This window comes from Pseudochaenichthys georgianus, chromosome 1 (genome assembly GCF_902827115.2).
Source record: "Pseudochaenichthys georgianus chromosome 1, fPseGeo1.2, whole genome shotgun sequence".
NCBI classification, from domain to species: domain Eukaryota; kingdom Metazoa; phylum Chordata; class Actinopteri; order Perciformes; family Channichthyidae; genus Pseudochaenichthys; species Pseudochaenichthys georgianus.
Genome location: NC_047503.1, coordinates 46,273,141 through 46,298,340, shown reverse-complemented (window position 1 = coordinate 46,298,340; position 25,200 = coordinate 46,273,141). Strand labels below are relative to the sequence as shown.

Here is a 25,200-nt window from a genome sequence, read left to right as displayed (position 1 = left end):
TTTTTCCCGGTAGCGCCACATCACACGCCACCCTGAAACAAAATGGCTCGTCATGTGGCGTCTACTAAGTGAGGTTACAGTAGTTGCTGTTTGACATTTTTTCTTCTTATATTACTTTTGACAGTCTTTCACTCAGAAGAAAAATAAAAAACCAAATAAAAAAACCAACCTATAAGCAAAAGAGGAATCGATCGGTTTACCTGAAGATGCAAAAACAGTCGAATAAATACCTATGCATTCATAAGTATAGCTTTTTTCAACATATAAAAAGGTACATTTTCCCGTGTGGTGTTTTTTTGGAATGCAATGTAAAAGATTTTGGATATATTTTTCTTTTACAAGACAGCAGATAAAAGAAGGTTAACTAGTCCACCTGTCCCCCAATCTCCCCTCCAGGTCTCTGATTTCTCTGGGTGTGAGAATTAAAAAGAAACACAAAACAAAATCCCCCTGTCAAGTTTCAACCTGGAGGTATGTTACAGCAACATAACACACACCGAACCATGAGAGAAAAGAAAAAGAGTGAACAAAAACACCACGTTGTTTCTCAGACCAGGGTGGGGCGACCCGACTTGTCGCCTCCAGGGTGAAACCAGACGACCGAATCCCAAGGTTTTGACTTTTTGGAGGTTTTCAGCCCTCCCATACCAACCCCATCCAGTGATTCAAACATGAATAGCTGTTTCGTCCCTGTCGGGTATTAATGTACTCATTATATACTTTCTAGAAGGTTTTGTTGATGCGAAGAAATACCTGAAAAGAGGTAGGGTGGCAAATATTGGTCAGTCAGACACTTGAAGCGTCTCCCTCCTCCCGTAGCAAGAGGGAGGCGAGACAAAGAAAATAAAAACGAACAGATTAGAAAAGAAACAGCTGAGGATACTACATGTCCCAGAGTATCAGCTGTCCCTTCGCCAGGCTCCCAGGTAAGGTATACAGAAAAGTACGAGGCACAGAAAGGAGTCATTATTTTGAGATTGAGGTATAGCACTTGGACTCTGCTGACCAAGTCGACATGTAGTTTATGTATACACGTCTATAAATTACATTGAGTACAGGTAGTTAAGTCTGCGCCATTTTCCGACTGACGAATATTGCTGCCCATCCCATTGGCTCGATCCTGAGACATTTAAAGTACTGAAGGCTACCGTCTCACGCCCGCGTCTGAAGACGACTGCGTTGTCAATGCAAGCAGCGTGAAGTGAAACTAAAAGCTAAATAATAAAAACAGTCGGTTGAAAGTAAAACTGAATCTTTTATGCAGATGACAGTTCTGTTTTTTTAAGTTTGAGATATTCTGTTCACTACATTCATTGTGTGTGTATTTGTTCATATATATGTATATATAAAGATATATACTGTTCTCTTAAGTATATAATATAGTACGAGGTTTCTTTGAAAACAGCAGTGAGACTCAGTTGCAAGAAGGAGGACTTGTTCGGACAGGGGGAGCCGTTAACCACATGACTATAAACGATATTTAAAAACAAAACCAAGAAACAAAATGAAGTTAAATAAACGCACCTGAAATGGCATGCACCCCGTAGATCAGAGCGGCGGACATTGGACTTTTTCAATTACCTGCATTTTCAAAAAGTATTCGCAAATGTATAGCAAGTGCCGAATGTACATTTAGGGTCAATCATGACTTCAAGGGGAGAGAGAGATTTCTTTTTAAATATAAAATGTATGTAAATTATACACCGAGATAGTTTGGCTTTGGAGCACTCGCCCCTCTCAGGGGAATTCGGTTTAAGTGCGGTTGGAGTTTATTCATGCAAACCTGCGCATTAAGTGCCAACACTACTTCTACACACAATGTGTTATAAGCACACATCCATGACATGAGGCATTTGTTCTGGGCGTTTAGTTGTTTAGAGGGCGGGGCATACTGTACGTTGTGTTCAAAACAAGTGCTTTACGTTCGTTAGTGGGGCTTCCGTCCTGGTTTAACTATGGGATCAGTGCATTGTCCTTCGCTGGGGCTAACTCAACACTCACGACCTTTTAGACACTTCAAATGCTCAGCATTGTCAAAGTGTTGGATGCATTTCATGCATCACATCCCCTGGACATGTTGTTTCAGGGGTCTTTTCTAAAGCTTTTCCCATTGGCCATAAATACCTGCCAATCAAGCCAAGGGAACTACACATTTAAATTCAACTTGTGGGTAACCAATAACCACAGAGGGTATGAAACGGGTAGTACATGTTTCTAATTCTAATTAGATGAATGCATAACTTAGAAAAGGTTTAAGATTAACGGTGTTGAAATCCTCTCATAATATATCCAATTGACCCTAACCCAAAATCGGCCCCAAAAGAGTGGTGCATGCCATTCTTTTAGAAAATAATCAAAGAAAAAAAAGCAAATAAAATAAATAAAATATACAATACATTTGAAAAGGAGTGAATCATCTGGACAGAGGTACAGTTCTCATGTTACACATCTCTCAGACTGGGCGAGCACCAGGCAGTGTTTCGGAGCGAGGAGCAACATTTACCACAGAGCACAACAACATGGCGGCCAGAAAGCTTTCGTCACCTCCCTCGATCTGTTCCTGATGGGAAATACCAAAGGAGCATTCTTCTCTCCGCCTGTGTCCTCTGAGGGATAATCCCCACCTGGAAAACCTCATGATGGTTCTTCGTTCCCTGGTGCTTCAGCGGCGAGGAGGGAAAACAACAAGACGACACTACGCAAAACTTCTTCAAGCTGTCGACCATTTTTTTATCTTTTTTTTTTTTTTTTAATCATGGAGGTAATCGAGAGGAAAACAAAAGAGAAGTTTGGGTCCAAGCTGCAGCTTTCTGAAAGTCTTCACACTAAAGCTTTTTTCTTCCATCTCTGCCCTCTGATCGCTCCCGGCCCTATATCCCCCAGAGAAGAGCTACACTACGTGCATAACCTCAAACAGCTTTCTTTCTCTCTTGAGTTCGCTTACTTTTGAAAAGTGCTATTTTAGAAGTTTACTGCTAGACATTTCGCTCCCCAAAACCCAACATCAGTTTTCTGTTCTTTGTCATGATTAATTTGCAGGTCTATCTGCTATGGCTCTGCCATATTTAATCACATGGCCCCTCCCACAAGACAAAGCATTAGTGAGGGGCGTGTCTTGTCCTCCTGTTTGTCTGCTATAGGTCCAACAGGAAATGACCATATTTGAAACCCACATTATCTGTCTCAGTTACCCTGAGTTACAACGAGGAGAAAAGAAATCACGGATTGGCGTTAACATCATCAGTCATAATAATTTATAATATATTAAATCTTCCTTTCCCTGGCTTCTATTAACTACCCCTCCCCACTGCATATTGCCCACCCATCATCCCTAAACACCCCTCAATAAAAGCACATTGTTGTAGTTAACTGCCGTTAAAACTGTCTGAGGTTTGAGGGAAATAAACGTCTGAAACTCATCAGCAGTTTCATTAGAAAAGGAAAAAACATCAGCAATGTATTGTTGTTGGCTAAGACTAGCTAAAACTCAGTAGCTTAGACTGGCTAAAGCCTTGTATAGGAGCTAGATACTCAAGTTGATAGCAGCAGGGTTTCACATTCTGATCCTAAAAGGCCTTCATCCAATAAAGGTCTCCATGCGAGGGACGAGCTCCCTTCGGTCACCGTTTGTAGGGCAACCTGAAGGCGGCTCCAGCGTTCCAGGATCAGCAGTGAGCCACTGATGGAGGTTCATGAGGTAGCAATCCGCCTTCAAAAGGCTGATCCATAATCAGTTTACCCCTCAACTCGTCTCTTGGCAAAAAAAAGAGGGTTTCCGAGCTCCCTGGGATCTGATTATGGATCAGCGTACGCAGGCGATGTGCACCACTGACCCATTATGAGTTTGCGACTGGGCTTCGGAGACAGACCAAAATAAGTGCATGATGCGAGGGCAACAATGCCGAGGTAACCTGGTCTGTAAGCGCCAGACCAAAAGTGTAGTGCAAAAGAAAGCAAATGAAAAGATATAGATAAAGGAAAAAAGTTGATTATAGAAGTCAGTAGTGTCCACGAAACTCACAAACATGCATCCCTGAATGACTTTTGTGTCTTTTCTCATTCAAAAAGGACGGGTTAATGTTGCTGTCGTCCGCACGGAGATTAGCAGAACATCTTATGGAGGAAAGAAAAGATTTGCAGTTAAAGCGTCATGGCTACCTGGCAATAAGAGGATGGGTTTTGATTCACAACCCTGGCGAGGAATATCAATGGTATGATTACACTTTACAGTTGGCTTCAAAGGTAATAGACTGTTCACTTACCAATTTCAGATAGTACTCCATAAGAGAGGGGAGCAATAAAGGGACTTATGTGTCCATGGAGCTTTCAACCTCATTATTTTCCCCAATTGGAATGTTCCAAAGCCCGAACTGCACCTTTAAGCAGCGTCGGTTCAGTCTATCGAGTTCAGAAAAAGGGGGAAGGGTTTTTGGGCTGGGGATTATCAGCATGCTTATGGAAATTTCATTAATTGTCATTTGATGTGTGTCTTTGCCCCTGGATATAAAAGCTAAACAAATGCTAATACGGCATTGCTTAAACCACGCTTGTTAAAAACCATCCGATTAGTTGTTTATCTCGTTTTTAAGAATCCTCCCTGCCTTTGTGCTCACCCAGATACTGCAAAGTAAGTTGGCACAAATAAAGCCCCGTCCATTTTCAAATTACTTTTGTCATGTGACTGAGGTTTACATGTGTATGTCGTTTAGTCGATCGGTTTGAAATCGTCTTCAATCTCTTCCTTTACATTGTCCTGGAGCTCAGCCGCAGCCAGCGGCGGCCCGTCGTCTCGCGGCGTCGCGTTGAGCCTGTTCTCCGACTCTCCGAGAGGGAAATCCCGGCCCCCTGCTTCCACCTTCATCATCAGCTTGAGCTTCTTCTTTGGGGGGTTCTTCAAGGTGCCCAGGCGCTCCTTCACCTTGTACTCCAGGGTGCTGTGCGGGATCCCGTACATGTTCTGAGCCTTGGACACGCTCATCTTCCCGGTCATCACTTGGGTGATGGCCTCCTCCAGGATGTCCGTGTTGTACTGGCGATAACGGCCCCTCTTCTTCCTCGGCTGCTTGGAGTTGGGGTCCCCTTCTGCGTCAGAGATGGAGTACGCCGGCCCAGAACTGGAGTGGTCCAAGTCGGAGCTCCAGTAGTCGGCAGCGCCATCCAGGAGGCTTCCAAGACTTCCTCCCCGGCGGTTCTGCTTGGGTAGGATGGCTCTCAGCTTCCGGTTCAGGCTGTTTTCACCATGACATCCTCCCCCAATCCCCATGGCGCCATATCCGTACAGCTCATTGCCATGGGGGTCCCAGGAGAGATCCATGCCCCGAACTTGTGGGATCTTTAGGTCGACAGGGGGCGAGTGGCCCTGGTCCCTCTTCCCCTCGTTGTGGTGGTGTTGGGCTTTGGAGACATGATTGTGGTGGTGGGAACTCTTGTAGGAGAAGGCTCCGTGGTGGTTGTGGTGATTCTCCAGGAACGTAGGCAGGTCTTTGAGGTCGCTGAGGGCCCCGTTCAAAGCTCCACTGGCCTGCTTTAGCTTCATCAGGCTTTCGAGGTGGGCCTTGCTTCCCCAGAAAGAGGAAGAGCCCTTCTGGCCAAGCAAGGCGAGGGACTGCGCATGATTGAGCAAGCCTGCTGACTCTAGATTAGCCAATGAGAGGGCAGCAGGCTGGCTCAGGAGGCGGTGCTTCTGGCTGAGGAGCTCTTCCTTGATACGCAGCGAGCGGGCCAATGGCGGTTTGAAGGAGGTGGAGTTGGCGTAGTTCTCCCTCAGTCCGTCCTGCAAGCTTCTCTGCAGCAAACCGTCCTCCTCCACCTCTGGCAGCGTGTGTTCCGCTTTAATGGAACGTCTGGATGGAGAAAAACAGAACGATTTAGGGATAGTGTCGGGTGTCTGGTTATAAACTAATTTCTAAGATCCTGGTTTTGATGCATATTCAATTTCTTTATGAAGATGAACATCTGTAATGTGTTGAATCAAAGTCCAGTCCAGGTATTACCTTTTTACCACATATTAGACCTATCATTATTAAACATCAGTTAATTTCCAGTGAGTTCAAATTGAGGTAGGGCGAGAATGTTAGTCATTATGTTGTTATCTTTAAAACACATTGATTCTCAACAAATACTGGTTTTTCTAAATTGAAAATTGAGGATTTGAACTGCATCTATTTTGAGTTGAACACATCGTCAAATTTAGACTTTTGGGATTAGTTTGTGTCGTAAAAACATTAAACACAATTAAAAGGTCCTGGAATGCATATTAGCATACTTCTCATTTGTATTGGCAATATGGTTTCACTCTTGTCATACCATCTTTAATTTACCAACTACTACCTTAAGAAGGCATTTTTTATCTTCAAAGAGTCACAATCTACATTAATTGTGTTGTTTTGGATAATAATTTGCTTTCAAATTGAGTTTCTTGAAATGCCCAAAGTGTGCAATCTTGCTAAAAAAGCAGTCATATGCGAGCGTTTCTTCTTTCTTTCTGAAGAACCATGTCTGCTGTTGAAACATACGCTTACATTAAAAGTGCATCGACTCAAAACTGCTGCGGCCAATGCTCCTACTGCTGAGTAACTATAGCAACAGTGGAAAGGCTCTTTAAAAAATGCTCCCTTAGGGTTGTCATAGCGGGAAATGGCTTGTCAAGTCAGCGGCTGGCTGGGGGGAGAAGAAACTCGAGGGAAAAACGGTATCTTTCCAGTGGAGACATAGTCTGGTGAGCTGCAGAGTTACCAACTGTGCCATGTGGGGAGTCCTCAGTGGGAGCTTTGAGGCGGATTACCACAGTGGGCGGTCTCGGGCTCGATGGAGACAATACAGGGTTAACGAGAGGCTTTGGAGTCTGTACTCTCTAATAGAGCGTTCTGTTACAGTGAGCATGCAGGCATCAGCGCCAGAGAGCTACTGAGAATCAATGGGAACACGCATTTGCGAAAATAAAAGAATAAAATAACACGCACCTTACAAATGATGTATCACTTGTATATAGACTCTTATGGCACTACTTCTATTCTATTCTATTTACTTGCACTATTGGAACAGCCGGGGCCGGGGACCTAACTACACTGCAGCTATGCACACATTGCACGCCTTGAATCTTAGCCTGAGGTTAAACATTGTGTTGGTAATTTTATCCTGCAGCCAAGATTGAATGTGTTTAATTGTATATTTAAAAAACATATAATCGTTTCACCAGGAGTAGATGGAACAGCATTTAGTCCATCATGGGACATCCGATTGAACTTTTTCGGTAATTCTTAAAAAATCTAGGTAAAAATGTGATTATACAGAAATCAGTTATGCTTCTAAATATAAAGAAATAAAGAATGTACAAACAAAAAAATGCAGTTTTTGTCTGAGGTCTGTCTGCAAACATGGCCAGACCATTATTAACCAGTAACCTATAACGGTACGTCCACATAGCCGCGTTAATTTTTTTTTGGAGGTGGGCGTGTCTGAAAGCTTGGGGATTTTTTGCGAGCAACGCGACCAACAACCAATCACATGAATACCCCGCCCCCGGCATACAAAGCAATAGCAATGTTAAAACGAAGTAAACTGGATATAAAATCCCCAAACAGGCGAAAACCTACCAGTTTCCCCCACTGTCTCTGCCACCTCCCTCCATGCCTGGTTCCTCCGGTTTGTCTCCCGGTAAGTTATTAGCGACTGGTCATAAAGAACCGGGTGATTTGCTCCCGCACTAACTTCTCCTCCATGTTCAGGAATATAGGAAATGAACTGCGGTCTGTCTCTCCCAGCTTGCACGCGGTTTGATTGGCTCGAGCTTGTACTGTCAGATCTGCATAAACAGGATTTGATTGGCTGACGCTTCCACCTCAGCTTCAAACGTTGAACATTGCTCAACTTTTGAATCCTGGAAATCCTGGAAATCTTCGCTTTGCTTCCCCACAATGCAGTTCGGCGAAAGGTGAGGCAACGTGACGTCACCCCATTCAAAGTCAATGGGCAGAAGCGTTGGAAGATTTTTTAACGCTGCTGTGTGGACGGGCCGTTATACACACACTGCAACCTGGTGTCTTAAGGGATTTTGTCTTTCTGTCAAAGATGAATTGATGTCAGTGGGGGTGGAAACTTTGTACAGGCTCCACCTCCTCCTGTAGTTAATATTACATGACCTCATCATTAGAGACTCCTGGTGAGGCTCGGGTCCTTTAGGGGGGCACCCTGAGGGAGTAGACTCAGTCCTGTCCTGAGGGGCCTAAGGGGCAGTTCCTTGTTTGCCTATCGTGGAAATATCTCTCAATGCCAAGGTTTACCTGCTGGGTCCTTTGTCTGTGGAAAATAGTTTGACAAGGATGTGAATTAACAAAACGTTTTTTGTTGATGCTTTTTTATGATTTAGAGCAGGGGTCTCAAACTCAAGGCCCGGGGGCCAAATCCGGCCCGCGACTTCATTTTATGTGGCCCTGCAAGAGCTTTCAAGGAATATAATACGTTTATTATACGGTTACATGCCACTTTACAGAAGCAGGTTGCCCATAAACAACATGTCCCACAATGCATCTTGTTTTGTGACATGCACACTGAAGAGACTTGCAATTATTTGCCCTGGACTTCTGCTGCCTTTCAGACGTAGTTAATTACTAAGTTATTATCCTATCCGATAATAATCCAATTCAGAGGCAATAATGTAATATAATACATTATTTTTATATATATATTATATAGTTACAACCGGCCCTTTGAGTGCAACCTTTATGCGAATGTGGCCTGCGATGAAATTGAGTTCGACACCCCTGATTTAAAGGAATGTATGGCTTTCTCTACACATTAAACTACTACATTAAATGGAGAATTCATTTCTTCCTGGGATATTGCCAATTCCCGAGGACAATTAATTATTGATAGTGAAAAATCTGCATTTTTACCATCTTCTTTCTTTCACTCGTGCAGAACCTGTCACTTTTATAATGATCCTTACTGCAGTTATATTAGAACTTCATGCCTGATCGATTGAACTCTGATTCTTTTTAGCCATCAAATCACATTGAACAAGGCCTTTTTACAAACTGTTAATTGTTGCTAATAAACCCTCATTGGACAAGACATTTGAGCACTTTCAAGTACCCAAAATACAGAAGGTCAGTCCAAAACAAAAGACAAAAGACCTGAAGTGTCAGTCTTGAAACATCAGATGCAACTCCTGGTTAAAGGCCAGGTCCATACTTGAACATCTGTAGCTGCGTTTTCTCTATTGATAACTTTATTTCTCTTCATTTCAATCAAGAACTAGAGGGAGAAACACTGGCCTTGTTTGGTAGCTCTGTATCTAGGCAACACTGGTTTTTACCGGAAAGAACCACTCTTGTGACGGCCAGTTGGGACTTGCGTTAACTATCATTTCAATGCAACACCTCTCATATCTCACTTTAGAAAGCAAGTGGAGGTGTTGGACCAGAGAGCCCACAAAGGGGGGGGGGGGATTTCTATGCCCACATCCTCCTCTACGACCACAGCTACGCAGAAATCCTGCACTCGGGGCAGGACTGTGTATCGAACCTCTACTAATCCATCTTTGACCTACAGATCAAATGCATTCCTCGAGATGGCAGCCGCGATTAGCGTCGATTGTTTATTCGCTCTGGATGCAGGATGCGAGTATGATGGCTACCGATGCCAACATGACTTCAAGGCAGAGAACTCATCCATCAAGACATGATTGCACTACGGATTGTCAATAGATCCACTGACACGGAGGAGAAAAGAGAAGACCAGTGTGTTCGTGATGGGTTGAACGCATACTGAACTCTTGTTTTGGGCGTGGACTATAGATGTATAAGAGAACTGGATAAAACGTTGGAGGCGGGGCCCAATTCATTCTCATAAAAGTGACGCATTAAGCCAAGAAACCCTTGACGTTTGAGAATATATTTGTATAATCTTCCGAACCTTGGATCCTGAACATCAGCAGGAGAGAACTCTTTAAAGTAGAGACACTACATACTGATATACACCTGCACATCAGCAGGAGAGGACTCTTTAAAGTAGAGACACTACATACTGATATACACCTGAACATCAGCAGGAGAGGACTCTTTAAAGTAGAGACACTTAATACTGATATACACCTGAACATCAGCAGGAGAGGACTCTTTAAAGTAGAGACACTACATACTGATATACACCTGAACATCAGCAGGAGAGGACTCTTTAAAGTATAGACACTACATACTGATATACACCTGAACATCAGCAGGAGAGGACTCTTTAAAGTAGAGACACTACATACTGATATACACCTGCACATCAGCAGGAGAGGACTCTTTAAAGTAGAGACACTTAATACTGATATACACCTGAACATCAGCAGGAGAGGACTCTTTAAAGTAAAGACACTACATACTGATATACACCTGGACATCAGCAGGAGAGGACTCTTTAAAGTAGAGACACTACATACTGATATACACCTGAACATCAGCAGGAGAGGACTCTTTAAAGTAGAGACACTACATACTGATATACACCTGAACATCAGCAGGAGAGGACTCTTTAAAGTAGAGACACTACATACTGATATACACCTGAACATCAGCAGGAGAGGACTCTTTAAAGTAGAGACACTACATACTGATATACACCTGAACATCAGCAGGAGAGGACTCTTTAAAGTAGAGACACTACATACAAATACACAAATCTAGCATAAAAGGTCGCCTTTAAGTACTGTGAACTTAATATACTTAAAACTAAAAATATACTTAATTTAAAAACGTCAGCGTAATCTTGATTGTTTCCGTTGAATATTGAGCACCAATATTTTTTTTTTGTCTTTTTAAATTACAAAAAGTAGCACCGTGAACATTGCGTACGGTACCAAAAGCAGATTAATGGCGGTTAAATATGACTAAATGATTGAGCCGCTGGGAACCCAAGTAGAGACCGGTCTGATATCTAAATGAACACACAGGACAGCTCGTCTAATCGGACAGAGTCAAACAATAACTGCTGATAACATCTGATGGTTTTCATCCAAATCAATCTTTGTCAAAGGAGCAGCTTGACTGCGGTTGGGCATCTGAATTAGATTTGGATCATGATAATTCTAACAGTACCATGGTCTTCCCTCGGGCTGAACTCCACACAGTGTTTAGTGTTCAGACTGACGAGTGCTCCGTGGCTCAGAAACACAACAGACGTCACTGCGTTGACCTCTCCGCCGTTGTTTTAGGAACATGGCCGTGGCGCAGAGGCTGGTTTGACTAATCCTGTTATCTTACCCTTTGACCCTGGGCTCAGGGGAGAAGCCGGGGAAGGTTTTGAGGTTGCCTGCGCTGAGGCTCTTTTTGGTGGAGAGGTCCAGGACGCCGTCTGGAGAGAAACAGGAAATAAAAGATTTAACACAACTGAGCACGGATCAAAGCAGTCATTTTAAAAGAACACACTGCACACGTCACTACATCTCTCCAGGGCTGGAAAAGTATTATTTGATGTCTCTTTTTTTATTTACCTGCTATTCCACTATTGCTGTAACTCTGTAAATGTCCCCGCTTGGGACTAATAAAGGATTTCTGATTCTGTATTCTGATCTTATACTTAAGCAAAGGGGTAAAAATACTCTTCAAGTCCAGTATTTAAAATCCAACTTTAAGGGCAAACATAAAGAACATCTAACTATACATAAGTACCAAAAGGACACAGGCTAATTTCAGCTTCAAATATATATTCAATTACTGGATTATGATTATTGATGCATTAATATATCAGAGCTGGTCGGGCTGGACTTAATTTGAATGAATCCATTCTCTTTTTCAGATGTATGTATTTGAATGACATACATCTGACACTTGTTTGTTAAAGGCATTATAACGTTCTTAATCTAATTTTATGATTAAATCTTTATGTTTAAAGTAGAGGCAAGAACCTATAAAATCCACATTTGTCTGTTCAATCACATTCATAATAATCTGACAGAAGAAATACCTTGTTATCTAACAATAAGAATAATATGTACCAATCAATCTTCGACTAACCTGAGCAGTTCACCATATTGGCAACTATGCTGTATGTTAATTAATTCCATCTTAGTTTCTTTATTTACCATTTAAAACGTCTTCTAAGTCAAGATGAAGGAACAACCCAGAGGAAGAAAGAGATGAGTGATGTGTGAGTTATACATGAGGCAGAATGCAGTCGATCCCATTGCACTTCTTTTCAATATTAACATCTCTAATTCATTTTAACAGCTTCTGCAGCTGCTTGCTTCCGTGTCTGCATATGGAAACCACTGAATGAGGAAAGCACCAGATACTATGTTGTGCTTCTGAACAGGTGGTCTCTCACTGAAGCAAGGAAGTCTGGGAAATATGGCCACATGCTGCGTGTGAAATCTCAGTTTCTTCGTGAATATGTTCGTCAGCAAAGCAGGTCACAACACACACACACACTCATTAATCATGATGTGTGAGAGGATGTGAAGTCGAGGGAATATTAGCAAAGCTCTGAAAATGTAAAAACTACGGTAAGATAAGAAAATGGTGAGACTTTGTTTTTCCAGACGTTTTTAGTTCACGACTAGAGCGCCGTTTAAAATCGTTTCCTTCTTATCTGATGGTTTGTGCCTCAAAAAATCCAAACGTTTTTAAAAGACTGATTTGGGAAACAAAGTCTTCCGGAGCAATTCTAACGTATACTGATAATTCATCTCAGTCGTCAATCTGTGTGTTTCTCTGTTGTAATCCCTAAAGTGCAGTTGACCTTTTGACCCCCCGTGAGCCTATAGGCAGGACTCGTGACTGCTGCACTAATCTCACTAGCTGTTTGTTGTTTCGTCGGACAACAAATATATTCAAATGAACTGTACAGCCCAGAGGAATCAAACATATATCAATATGACCATAGTTATGTTCATTTAATACACAGAATCTTACCTCCAAAATTAATCTTAATCAAAATGCACTTGAGTCACAGAATGCCCATGGATAACCACCACGCTAAGTTACAGTACTGAGGTCCTTACATTTTAACAAGCTTGTTTTACACATTAGAGGTTTCTCAATACTCTAATTTCCCCTCCTCGACTCCTATCCTCGACTCCTATCCTCGATACTTAGTCCCGCCCACAGGAGATGCGAGCGGAGGACTGAGGAGGGGAGCGGAGGAGAGAGGAGGGGAACCGAGGAGAGAGGAGGGGAGCGGAGGAGAGAGGAGGGGAGCGGAGGAGAGAGGAGGGGAACCGAGGAGGGGAACCGAGGGAGAGAGGAGGGGAACCGAGGAGGGGAACCGAGGAGAGAGGAGGGGAGCCGAGGACTGAGGAGGGGAACCGAGGAGAGAGGAGGGGAAGCCGAGGAGAGAGGAGGGGACCGAGGAGAGAGGAGGGGAACCGAGGAGAGAGGAGGGGGAACCGAGGAGAGAGGAGGGGAACCGAGGAGAGAGGAGGGGAGCCGAGGAGAGAGGAGGGGAACCGAGGAGAGAGGAGGGGAGCCGAGGAGAGAGGAGGGGAGCCGAGGAGAGAGGAGGGGAGCCGAGGAGAGAGGAGGGGTGCCGAGGGAGAGTAGGTGAAGCTAGGTCCGGAGGAGAGATTAGGGGAGCCGAGGAGAGAGGAGGGGAGCCGAGGAGAGGAGGGGATTGATAGAGGAGGGGGAGTCCAGGAGAGAGGAGGGGAGCCGAGGAGAGAGGAGGGGACCGAGGAGAGAGGAGGGGTGCCGAGGAGAGAGGAGGGGAACCGAGACGGAGGAGGGGAAACAGCCGAGAGAGAGGGGGAGCCGAGGAGAGAGGAGGGGAACCGAGGACAGAGGAGGGGAGCCGAGGAGAGAGGAGGGGAACCGAGGACTGAGGAGGGGAACCGAGGAGAGAGGAGGGGAGCCGAGGAGAGAGGAGGGGAACCGAGGACAGAGGAGGGGAGCCGAGGAGAGAGGAGGGGAAGCAGCAGGCGGTGAGAGATATGAGAACTCCTCTCCTCTGAGCGGTCATCTTAAAGAGACGTCCATTAATGATGACAGGAGGCACAGCAGCCTCTGTCTGATGGACACATGTGTTCATGACCACGTATATATTTACTTTGATTCATCCACAGTGCGGTATAATGAGACAATAACAGGCTACAGATGCAGAGTTGTATATAATATATACAATTTCAGAATCAGACAAGTATGAGAGCACTCTCATAGTAACGTAACCCAATCAGAGACTGGATATATCCCCTGAAGAATAAGAACTCTGCGTTAAGATGTGAAATGCGGCCAGGTACCCTCGGCTCGAACCAGATCGTACACGGCAGCTCGTACTCACAAAGTATTATGAAACAGTCGTGCTCCGTGTTAGATACAATATGTGTTCAACCAATCAAACTAAAGGACTTCATTGACTGAAGTTCATCGCAAATAAACTTTCCGAAGTTATCCAACTAATGCAACAACTGTGAATATCAGTCTGGTTCTGAAGGAGGAAACTGGGTTTTCCGCTGCATAATATTTGGGTTCCGTGTAATAACAAAGATGTATAATCTTATCTCATAGTCATTGTTTGTTGTTACTTTTTCTTTTTACAGTCAACCCGAGTCTCGCATAAAGGCAGCTCAGGATGGTCGCACCTGGTGGAAGGCGGGGAGTTTGGTTTTGGAAATAAAAAACAGTTTGAAAATAGATTTGGACTTGCCGCTACATTTCTCATGCCCTCAAACTAAATCTGAAAGCAAAGGTTAAACATTAGTCCGAGCTCTCTGGGTTTACATTACATTAGATTCATTGTTAAAAGTAAAAACTGAATTTTTCCTAAAAGTGCATCTACTGCGTGTGTGTATTAGGGTTGCCAGAAACTGACCATGATCAAAATCGATTATTCGGCAGCCCTGGCGAATAATAATCGATTATTCGACCGAATAATGCAGTCTGCTCTGCACGCAGGCTTCCTCCAAGTTTACAGTAAAACAAACTGGTGGTGTGACCAATGACCATTTACAATTATTAATACTATTACTATTATTAGCATATATATATTTATATATATATTGTGGTTGAAACTAGGCCAGAAAAAAAAAAACGTAAAAAAAAAATATATATATAAATAAAATCGATTTTAAAAATAATATTCGATTATGGAGACTGTAGCGAATATTCGAATAATCGAATAATCGCTGGCATCCCTAGTGTGTATATGATCCAGCTTTGAGGATTATCAGAGTCAGAGTTTGTCTAAAAGGAATGCCCCTGTATGTGAGTGAGAGAGAGAGAGAGAGAGAGAGAGAGAGAGAGAGAGAGAGAGAGAGAGAGAGAGAGAGAGAGAGAGAGAGAGAGAGAGATAATGGCGGTTTGTAAATGCCTACATCTTTTTGGGGAGAAGCCCCAGAGGCTTGCTGTAAGCAGATGCTAGAAAGCTGGTGTTACAGAGGTCGAGCTGTCACTGAGCGGAGGGTTGAAACAGCGAGCTGTCGCTTCAGCTCTGCAGCCGGTTCTGAGACGGACAGGCAGACCCCCTGCTGGGTTACTTTGATTACACTTCAGCCACAAGCTTTATTACAGAGCTCAGTGTTCTGCTGCTGAGGCTGAACCCTAAACGGGAGGCTGTTCAGAGATCTGAATGTGTTCAATGATAGTCTCCGTGAGTCGAAAGGGAATCTGTGAGAGCAGTCTGCTAATTATAGCTAACTGCAGTCAATGTGCATTTAACAAAATCAAAATGTTAAAATCTAAAAAATCTTCTGATAAAGCTTGGGACAGACTAATTGTATTTCTGCAAACTTAATAGCAAATTGAAGTTGCTAAATGTTACAAAGGTGAGGTTTCTTTAATTAAGTCTTAAACATTTGTTTCATTTTATTTGAACTTGGACTATAATTCAGTTATGTTTTAGTTTATTTTTCATGTTTTTTTTTTTCTTTTCCTGTTTGTTAGCTGTTCTATTCTTATATATATATGTTTTCATAATTTTACACTTCAAAGAATAATGAAGTGTACTTGTACCATGATACTACTGCAAAATGTTTGTATAAATAATAATGCATGGGTATATGGGTGAAGTTACATAATAAGGATATGCTGCAAACTAATCAATCCAAGTCAACACGTGGTCCTCGCGAGTCACACAAACAGGTATGTGTGTGTGGTTGCTCTCACCCGGCTGGCTCGGTTCCGGTTCCTCATCCTCGTTCTTTTTGACGGACAGGTCGAGCGGGCCGTCCTGGTCGGCCATGAGAAGCTTGCTGAGGACGGGGTTCTGTGCAGAGGCAGCAGCCGTCCCCCCTCCTCCCGACCCGTTACTGGTCCCCGTGCCGTTGCTGCTCTGGATACATGTCGGTGCTGAGGCGGCAGCAGCGGCGGAGTTCGGGCTGAAACCAGGTCCAGGGGTGGGGGAAGGAGAGGAGGAAGAGGAGGAGGCAGAAGATGGAGGGGAGCCGGGCGCCACCAGAGGCGCCGCTCTCGGCAGGTCCTTCATGGTGCCGTTGGGCAGGGGAGGAGAGGCGTCCTGAGTCGTCTTTGAGGTATATTCGGCAGCGAACTGGCGGATCATTCGCTGCATGATCTCACGAGCCACTAGAGGAATGTGAGGTTCTGAGAAACTTGGGAGGTCTGGGGAGAAAACAACCGAACAGAAGATGGGTGAGATTGCAGCCGCATAAAAAACAAGGCAATGTACACAAGAGAAATTAAGACACTAGAAAGAAACAGTCCAAAATATTTCAGAAATAGAAATAAAATATCATTAAAAAGTTATGTGGAAATATACATTTCGCAACAGCACACATGTCAGCTTCCCGTTCACCAGTTTGTTTATCCCGCTTCATCCTGGAAAAAGTAATCCTGATGCTGGGCTGGAAATAATCAAAACATCGCTCAGAAGCAGCTCTTAATCCCGCCTATCGCCCGCCACATGTGTGAGATTAGCGCCTGCCATCCTTCAGCTGCAGCTCTCACACCTTCCGCCTAAAGTGTACCCAGATTCTCTCTCGATTTCACTCCAACGTCGAGCACTTTGTCGCCGTCTTCAATTGTAAACCAGATACATGCATGCATGCCATGATCTGGGCTTCATTCATTGTGTGTAAAAGGGTTTAAAATTAGAAGAACTTTGTGTCCAGCTTCTTACACATTAGTGTTTGCTTTTTCTTTCTATTTTATAATCAGTGAACATGTCATCTTTTTGTGTGTCGGACTGTGACACTGTGAAAGGTGTTTCTTTGGCAACGTCCAGACATTTTAAATTAATGACCAAACAATATTATAATGGAAAGGCGAATAGAAAATGATGTGTTTGAAAAATCCCAGTGACCTAACATTTAATTTACGCTAAAGGTTTTTTTTATTGGTTTGTATAATTAGACAGTTTGACTCGTTGAATAAATATAAAAGTACACAAGCTGTACTCCGCTTAGATTCTATCATCAGTCAGAGCATTTGAGAGGTATCAAAACACGAGCACAGTGACACAAAGATAATACATAAAAGAACAATTTCAAAGTGCAACAATTACCAAGAGACCGGTGAGAGTCTGGGCGGAATTACAGAAACCAAACGGCCAATTATCCCCTGCTGCGACAACACACACATCCAACACTCGTCCATTCATCTCGTCGGGTAATTCCCATTGAGGAAAACGGCGCCACTCATTCGTGATCAATGCATTAATCTGCCATTGTCCCAGACACATCGACGGCACTGTTTACAAAAAAACATGCCACATCACTCCGATCCTTTCTGCCCTGGCTCCCTGTCCATCTCAGAACCCAATTCAAAGTACTGGTCTTCACATATAGAGCCGTCCATGGCCAAGCCCCAGCCTACATCAATGACCTGATCCACCCGCACATCACAACCCGGGCCCTGAGGTCCTCTGAGCAAGGCCTCCTAAGGGTGCCCCGAACCAGGCTAAAGACTAAGGGGGCCCGTGCCTTTGAGGCGGCGGCCCCGAGGCTTTGGAACAAACTCCCCCAGATAATAAAAACCTCGGCTTCAATAGAGATTTTTAAGGGGCGGTTAAAGACCCACCTCTCCCGACAGGCCTTCGGGTCGTCGGAGGAGGTGAGTTAGTGGCTGTCTTCTTTTTTTCTTTTTTTATTATTGGTGTTTTGTCGTATGTTTTATCCTATGTATTACCTGCTGCCGTTTTATGCCTTTTATTCTACATGTTATAGTTGTACTGTGAATTGTGTCCTGTGTCCTGTACTGTAAAGCACTTTGTACATCCGTGTTGAGAAGGGTGCTATATAAATAAAGTTTTACTTACTTACTTACTTACAACCGGCACATATAGCATATTTGGTTTCTCTTATGCGTCGAACCCTAAATCCTCCACACAACACATTAGCCCCAAAATATAATCTAAGCTATGCTGAATTAATCCAAACATAATATACGTTCTGCTTTATCGACCGCACTTAATCCTCTCCAGTGGGCGAGGTGAAGGCACGATAATATCAGCGTTAAGGCCGTTTTCAAATCTGCTTTCGGCACTACTTCTTCATATATTTCAAATGATGGTTTTTCTGAATTTCGATGTTTAAGTTTTAGGGGTTTAACAGCTCGATTGCTATTTCGTCACATCGTGAACTCAAACTAAAAGAACAGATTAAGTAAATGTGTGAAAGATACTCTTCTCCGTCGTACTTATTGTTGTGAACTTGTGGCACTTGAGGCCGCCGGCAGCCCGAGGCTCTGGCGAGTGTTGGCTCCAGACGAAAAGGTGACTTCGTGATGATTCCTCTTTAAATTATTTATTATCCTCGCGCGCTTGCTTTCTGCTTTAGTTTAATCCCTAACCCGTGTATTATAGATGACACTTTGTGTGTTTTAAAGTGGGACTAATTATTCAGGCAAACTTTTAAAACAATGGATGTTATTTTTCACACGTCCGACGCCAGGCCTCTATTTATAAAACCAGTGTGTGTCGCACGTTGAGTTTGAGTTCGCATTGCTGCTCATTATATTAAGCAAACAGTGCTGTTAACTATTACAAAATGCTTTACAGATGATTCAACACGTCCATGTCCAACACGGGAAGACAACCGAGGGGACACAAGTCCAATCTATCAAAGAGATATTTTAATCATAAGATAAAGAAAATATCCTTCAACATATAACCCTCAACACCTTTACATGTGTCCCCTCTTCTTCATGTCTCTTCTACATCAACATGTGTCCCCTCTTCTCCATGTCTCTTCTACATCAACATGTGTCCCCTCTTCTTCATGTCTCTTCTACATCAACATGTGTCCCCTCTTCTTCATGTCTCTTCTACATCAACATGTGTCCCCTCTTCTTCATGTCTCTTCTACATCAACATGTGTCCCCTCTTCTTCATGTCTCTTCTACATCAACATGTGTCCCCTCTTCCTCATGTCTCTTCTACATCAACATGTGTCCCCTCTTCTTCATGTCTCTTCTACATCAACATGTGTCCCCTCTTCTTCATGTCTCTTCTACATCAACATGTGTCCCCTCTTCTTCATGTCTCTTCTACATCAACATGTGTCCCCTCTTCTTCATGTCTCCTCTACATCAACATGTGTCCCCTCTTCTTCATGTCTCTTCTACATCAACATGTGTCCCCTCTTCTTCATGTCTCCTCTACATCAACATGTGTCCCCTCTTCTCCATGTCTCTTCTACATCAACATGTGTCCCCTCTTCTCCATGTCTCTTCTACATCAACATGTGTCCCCTCTTCTTCATGTCTCTTCTACATCAACATGTGTCCCCTCTTCTTCATGTCTCTTCTACATCAACATGTGTCCCCCTCTTCTTCATGTCTCTTCTACATCAACATGTGTCCCCTCTTCTTCATGTCTCTTCTACATCAACATGTGTCCCCTCTTCCTCATGTCTCTTCTACATCAACATGTGTCCCCTCTTCTTCATGTCTCTTCTACATCAACATGTGTCCCCTCTTCTTCATGTCTCTTCTACATCAACATGTGTCCCCTCTTCTTCATGTCTCTTCTACATCAACACGTGTCCCCTCTTCCTCATGTCTCTTCTACATCAACACGTGTCCCCTCTTCTTCATGTCTCTTCTACATCAACATGTGTCCCCTCTTCTTCATGTCTCTTCTACATCAACATGTGTCCCCTCTGTGGAAAGAGACTCTGAAAGTTTCAGGAACAAAGATTTTCTCTCTTTTTGATCCATTTCTATAAAAACCTGTCTGAAAATGAGCTGATCAGATTTTGGCCACTTGATGATGTCATAACGATGTGTTGTCTTGTGTAGCCATTAGCCAATCAGCAACAAGGTAACCCCCCCCCCCCTTATCACCTGAATCTCCTCTAGAGCTCCATTGAGTTCTTTGTAACCAAATGTCTCTCAGAGGGGCGTGGGGAGGGGCTCCTGATTTTCATCTAAAGTAACAGACTGAGAATCAGCACTTTGGAAACAGGGCTGAAACAGAGGGGATTATGGGTAATGCTGCAATCATCTGTTTCGTGTTTCAGCCAATCAGAGACAGGCTCTGGATATATCTGAGACCTGTGAAATATTGATGAAAAACAGTATAATAGGGGATCTTTAAAATAATATTATTTTTTTTTCAAGTTTGAAGGCTCATGTCAAATGTTTATGAATACAAATATATTGTACCTTATGACAGTTTCCTGTTTTATGTCAGACTTGCTAAGCAGTCCGCTACAATGACTAGGAAAACACTACAAACCATGTGTAATGTTTAACAAAATCCATTAGCAACCAAAGCGGTTGTATTATTCCAGTGTGTGGTATAAGCTTTGGTTTCCGTTACTGTGCTTCTGTTTCCTCACCGAGGTGTGTACGTAGGTGTTGTTGCCAGATGTTGTTTGTGATTAATTTCTTAATCCCTCATTAATGTTCGTTGACTTCTTCACCTAAACATGGCAGAGTGTTTTCCCTAACACTGAAAGTATCTTGTTGACATGGCAATGAAGGAGCTTAAATGTCCCGTGTCATGGCCATTTCTACTGATCCTATTTCCATCGTTGAGGTCGGCTAGAATACATTTAAATTGTGCAATTTTCCAAACTCGCATTGGTTTCTCACAGCATCTCTGTGTAGTCTGTGTATTCACTCTCTGTCCTACACGGCTTGTTGGAGCTCCTGCCCCCCCCCCCCCCCTCCCTGTGAGCCCAGTGTGCTCCGATTGGTCGGGACGTTGCGAGGCTCGTTGCTGCGAGGAGCGGACAGGTTTCCGGGTCGGCGATACAGCGAGAACAAGCGAAACTCATCCTGAGCACATACACACTCACAGCCGAAGTAAAAACAATAAGTGTGGCTTGATATTGAGAAAGAAAAAGGTTTATAACGCTGTGAGTCAATGGGTCTGAGGAGAGCGTTTCTCCGCCATCCCAACTCGTCTATTACCAGCGTTCAGGGAGCTATGCAAGTCAATGGGACTCCCTGTTAGTTAGCCAAGGGGTCCTGGTGTGTGAGGGGCTCCGCGGATTGGTCCATTTGGGCCAACCCGGTCATTTGTTGTTGATCTGGGAGTTCACACGTCACAGAACCAGGAAGCAAAGAATGGAAGAAGAGAAATGTCCAACGAGGCGTTCTGGGGCAGCAGACAGGTCTTCTCTGCGTTAGAGCTTTACTCGCTACAGGGTGCACTTTGAGGGTCTGTGACTCAGCACCGTTCACATGCAGAAAGACCTTCATAACAACAAGGGGACGGGTGACAACTGGAAAAGCATGACATGGGCCCTTTCAAGTGTAAAACAAACTGTACGCGTGACTTTTGTGTGGCGTCAAAGACCCCAATAACATTTAGCTTATTCAACAAATACTTTTACTGGATACACGATGTGCTATCTGCGCAACACTCACACAGGAGGGAGTTCGCTTGCTCGAAATGGGCTCTAATCACACGGCAACATTTTGATTTGGAGAAACCTCCTGGGGAAACCCTGTGTTTTTGCTTGATAGGAAATGGCCGTTGTGTAACGCTATAGGTTTCTGCATAGGTACACAAATGGTCTCGCCTCAATATAACAAAGCAGAGTGGTTTCACAGCTGCACCTTTTCCAGAAACATTTCCGCGAGAGGTTCAGGAATTCTGCATTCCACGAGAGAGGAAACCGCTTTAGAAAGTATGTTTGCCCCAAGCAAAGCATACTCATTTTGGGCAGGTTTTCAGGGGAGTTTTAACTTCCAATCAGCAAGAGAAAGGATCAGATCAGGCAAGTGTAGTGCAGTGATTTCAACAGTAGCATTGGCCAGCATCATTGCACATGCCTACAACTTTAACTGTACATGTTGCTAGCCAAATATACTTTCATGTGTGACAAAGTTTGATTTTGACAAACGTTGCTCCATTGCACATTAGATTTATATTGGCAGGTAATAAGCAAAGATTATGAGTTGTTAGACTACATCCGTGACCACTTATTATGAGTTTTAATACAACTTAAAACACTGTAAACATTACTATAGTAGCAGGTCTCCCTTGAAAAAGAGATCAATGATCTCAATGGGATACACCTGGGTAAATAAAGGTTTGAAATGAAATGAAATAATAGTGATCTGTAGTGTCTGTATTTATGGTATGTGTGTCTAGTGCCCTGGCCTGTGTGATGGTGTATCGGTCTTTAAGCAACATCTCTACAGGAGGCCACATTGATTAAGGCTGGCCATTGATTTGACAGGCCTCTGCTTCCTCTCTCCCTCCGACCAGGAAAAAATCATCTTCAAATATACATCAATAAATAACATTCAGTAGACACTTTCTATCCAATATCCAAAGAGACTTACACTCTACACTGTTAGCCATGCCTACACATTGTAGATTAGTATTTAGTCTGAGGACACTTCAATCTAGACTAGTGACCCTCTGATTGGTAGACGACTACCTTACTCACAACCACAGTATGTCTCTATAATGAAGTGCATTCAAAAAGCACCACAAACTGCATCCTACAAATCCTTAAGTTGAATCAACACCTCTTAAACAATATGTATGGAAGTGTCTCCCAGATAAAGGGTAGTCAGCCCAATCGTGGCTGAAGCTTGCTGTAGTTTTGCATCAACTAAGGTGCAATATCTACTTAAATATCAAAATGTAAGACTTCAATTTTCGTATTGATTATTAATAATGTCAGTCCTACAGTTAATTACATCAACTCTCATTCTTGGTTCCTAGTCAGCCTATTTTATCCCCTTTCTTTAATCCCAGCCCCGAGTTGCTGTTAGTGTCCAATTTGTAAGTGGATTTTGCTGTGTTCATGTAATATTGTTATGTCTGGTAGCATGCTGTTTCTCCTAGCGAAGGGTGTACTCTTCCACACTTTTTTAAACCTTCCTAAATTCAGCATTAGTTTCTTGCCCTCAAATCTCCACTGTGTTAAATAACCTTCCTAGGATTTTCCCACATGGCCTCTCTTTATAATGACGGCACTTTGCGTAAAGGTCGGAAAAGTGGGTCGGCCTCTCTGGCCCAGATCTTAACCGATTTGGGGTCTACCTTGAGGGCAGAATAGTCTTTTTGCTCCAATTTTAAAACTTTGTAAAAGTTAAATGTGGTGTCCCTCAGGAGTCGATCCCTGGTCCCCTTTTTATCCCAACTCTGCTAATTGGCATACTTAGGCAGAAGACACACAACTTAAAATATCATTCTCTAACAGAGACCTGATTAAGTTTAGTGAAGTCTTCAACATGTGCCTCATGCATAATGTTTCAAAGTGCAGACATTGAAGAACATAGAGATAAGACGTACAAGAAAACGTTTACTCAACACGTTTTTGGAATCAGAAAAATGGCAAGAAGATTTGACAACACTGTTTGGTTTTGTTAAAAGTTAAGAGGACATATATATATTCTTTAAGCGATAGCCTATTGTATTGCGATTAAAAGCAATCCCACACTGGTCCATTTCATTCATATTAATAATAATGTAATGTAATCGAGAGCTTTCAAGTCCTAAATGGTCTGGTTTCATAAAAGAAACTTACTGGAAAATAATTGAACGCAATTAATGTCTGAAATATTTTATACATTCTGATATTTTATGCTCTTATAGGACTTTTGTTTTTTTATTCCTTCATATCAACGAGTTTGTATGTGTGAAATTATTATGGGACATTATACTGCAACTTTTGATGACTTTTTTCAGACATGCTATAATATGACATCAATATAAAATATCCTAATTCATTCATTCACTTTTTATTATTGCTTTCTTTTTTAGACATACTATACAATTAATATGTTATAAAAGGTAATGAAATGACGGACAAATGTACGTGTGTGTGTTTTACCTTTTCTGTGTAACACAGCATTGAGGAAGTCGTGGGCCTGTCTCTCCAGCCGGCTGATCCGAGACGGCTCCGACAGCACCTGGCTGCCTCCACCTTTCTCTGCGCTGTGCTCCTATAGATAAATAAGATAAATAAGAGAAAAGAGTGTGTTAAGGCAAGTTCTGTCCAAAACATAAACCCCTCACACACCAATACACCACATGTTAAAACCCCCAGTTGTATTGTATATTGTGTAGATGCGAGCCTTCATAAGTGCCTGCTGCAGCTATGTGCAGATTTTTCCATCTTTCCAAACGCATTTTAGGAGTTCTGGTTCCCTTAAAGTTTTAATATGTTTATGTTTATATTAGGGCTGTCAAACGATTACAATTTTTAATCAGATTAATCACAGCTTAAAAATGTCCAAAATATGCCATTTATTTATTTATATTGTTGTGGGAATGGAAAGATAAATGAAAGAAGGCGGATATATCCATTTAACATACAGTATCTATGTTTATTATAACATTTGTCTGCGTGTCAAAATGAAAGACAGCCCACACACCTATCAATCATCAAACCGTGGGGTCTGAATTCATTACGTGTTGATTTCTATCAACGGCAGCTAGTGGAGTACTTCGTGACCACAGAGTGTGAACGTTGTGATCAGCTGTTTTAGCGCAGTTCTCCAGTGAAGGGGGGGGGGGGGGGTCCTCCCTCCGCAGCCGGTTGGCGTAGTTTTGGCACAAGTCCGTTGTACAGACCGACGTTAACAGCAGCCCTGTCTGTGCACACGGAGACCGACTCTGTCGTCCGGTGATCGAACCGCCTTCTGGAAAAGCTTCACAAGTACGTCGGTACGCAAATGCGCTTTGTGACACAAGTGACGGTACGCATTTCAGAGTACATAACCTGCGTACCAGTTAGTGCACCCCTGTACTACAGCAAAAGTATTCTCCGTCGGGACTTCCTGCAACAACACCACGCCGTTATCTTGATTCTGATTGGCCAGAAGACATTATCAAAGATGTCCTATTGAGAAGTCGATC

The 25,200-nt window shown here is 43.1% G+C and overlaps 1 protein-coding gene across 1 annotated transcript in view; it reads right to left on the bottom strand.

Moving 5' to 3' along the window:
• Positions 1–3,929: 3,929 nt before the first annotated feature.
• LOC117453179 (ligand-dependent corepressor-like) overlaps positions 3,930–25,200 on the bottom strand; it is an 88,190-nt gene continuing 66,919 nt past the window's right edge. The window contains exons 5-8 of the mRNA XM_034092082.1: positions 24,173–24,284; positions 16,080–16,532; positions 11,247–11,337; positions 3,930–5,843 (exon numbers count right to left, since the gene is read on the bottom strand). Of these exons, the coding sequence (XP_033947973.1) occupies positions 4,706–5,843; positions 11,247–11,337; positions 16,080–16,532; positions 24,173–24,284 (1,794 nt within the window). The 3' untranslated portion in view covers positions 3,930–4,705. The remainder of the gene's footprint in view (positions 5,844–11,246; positions 11,338–16,079; positions 16,533–24,172; positions 24,285–25,200) is intronic.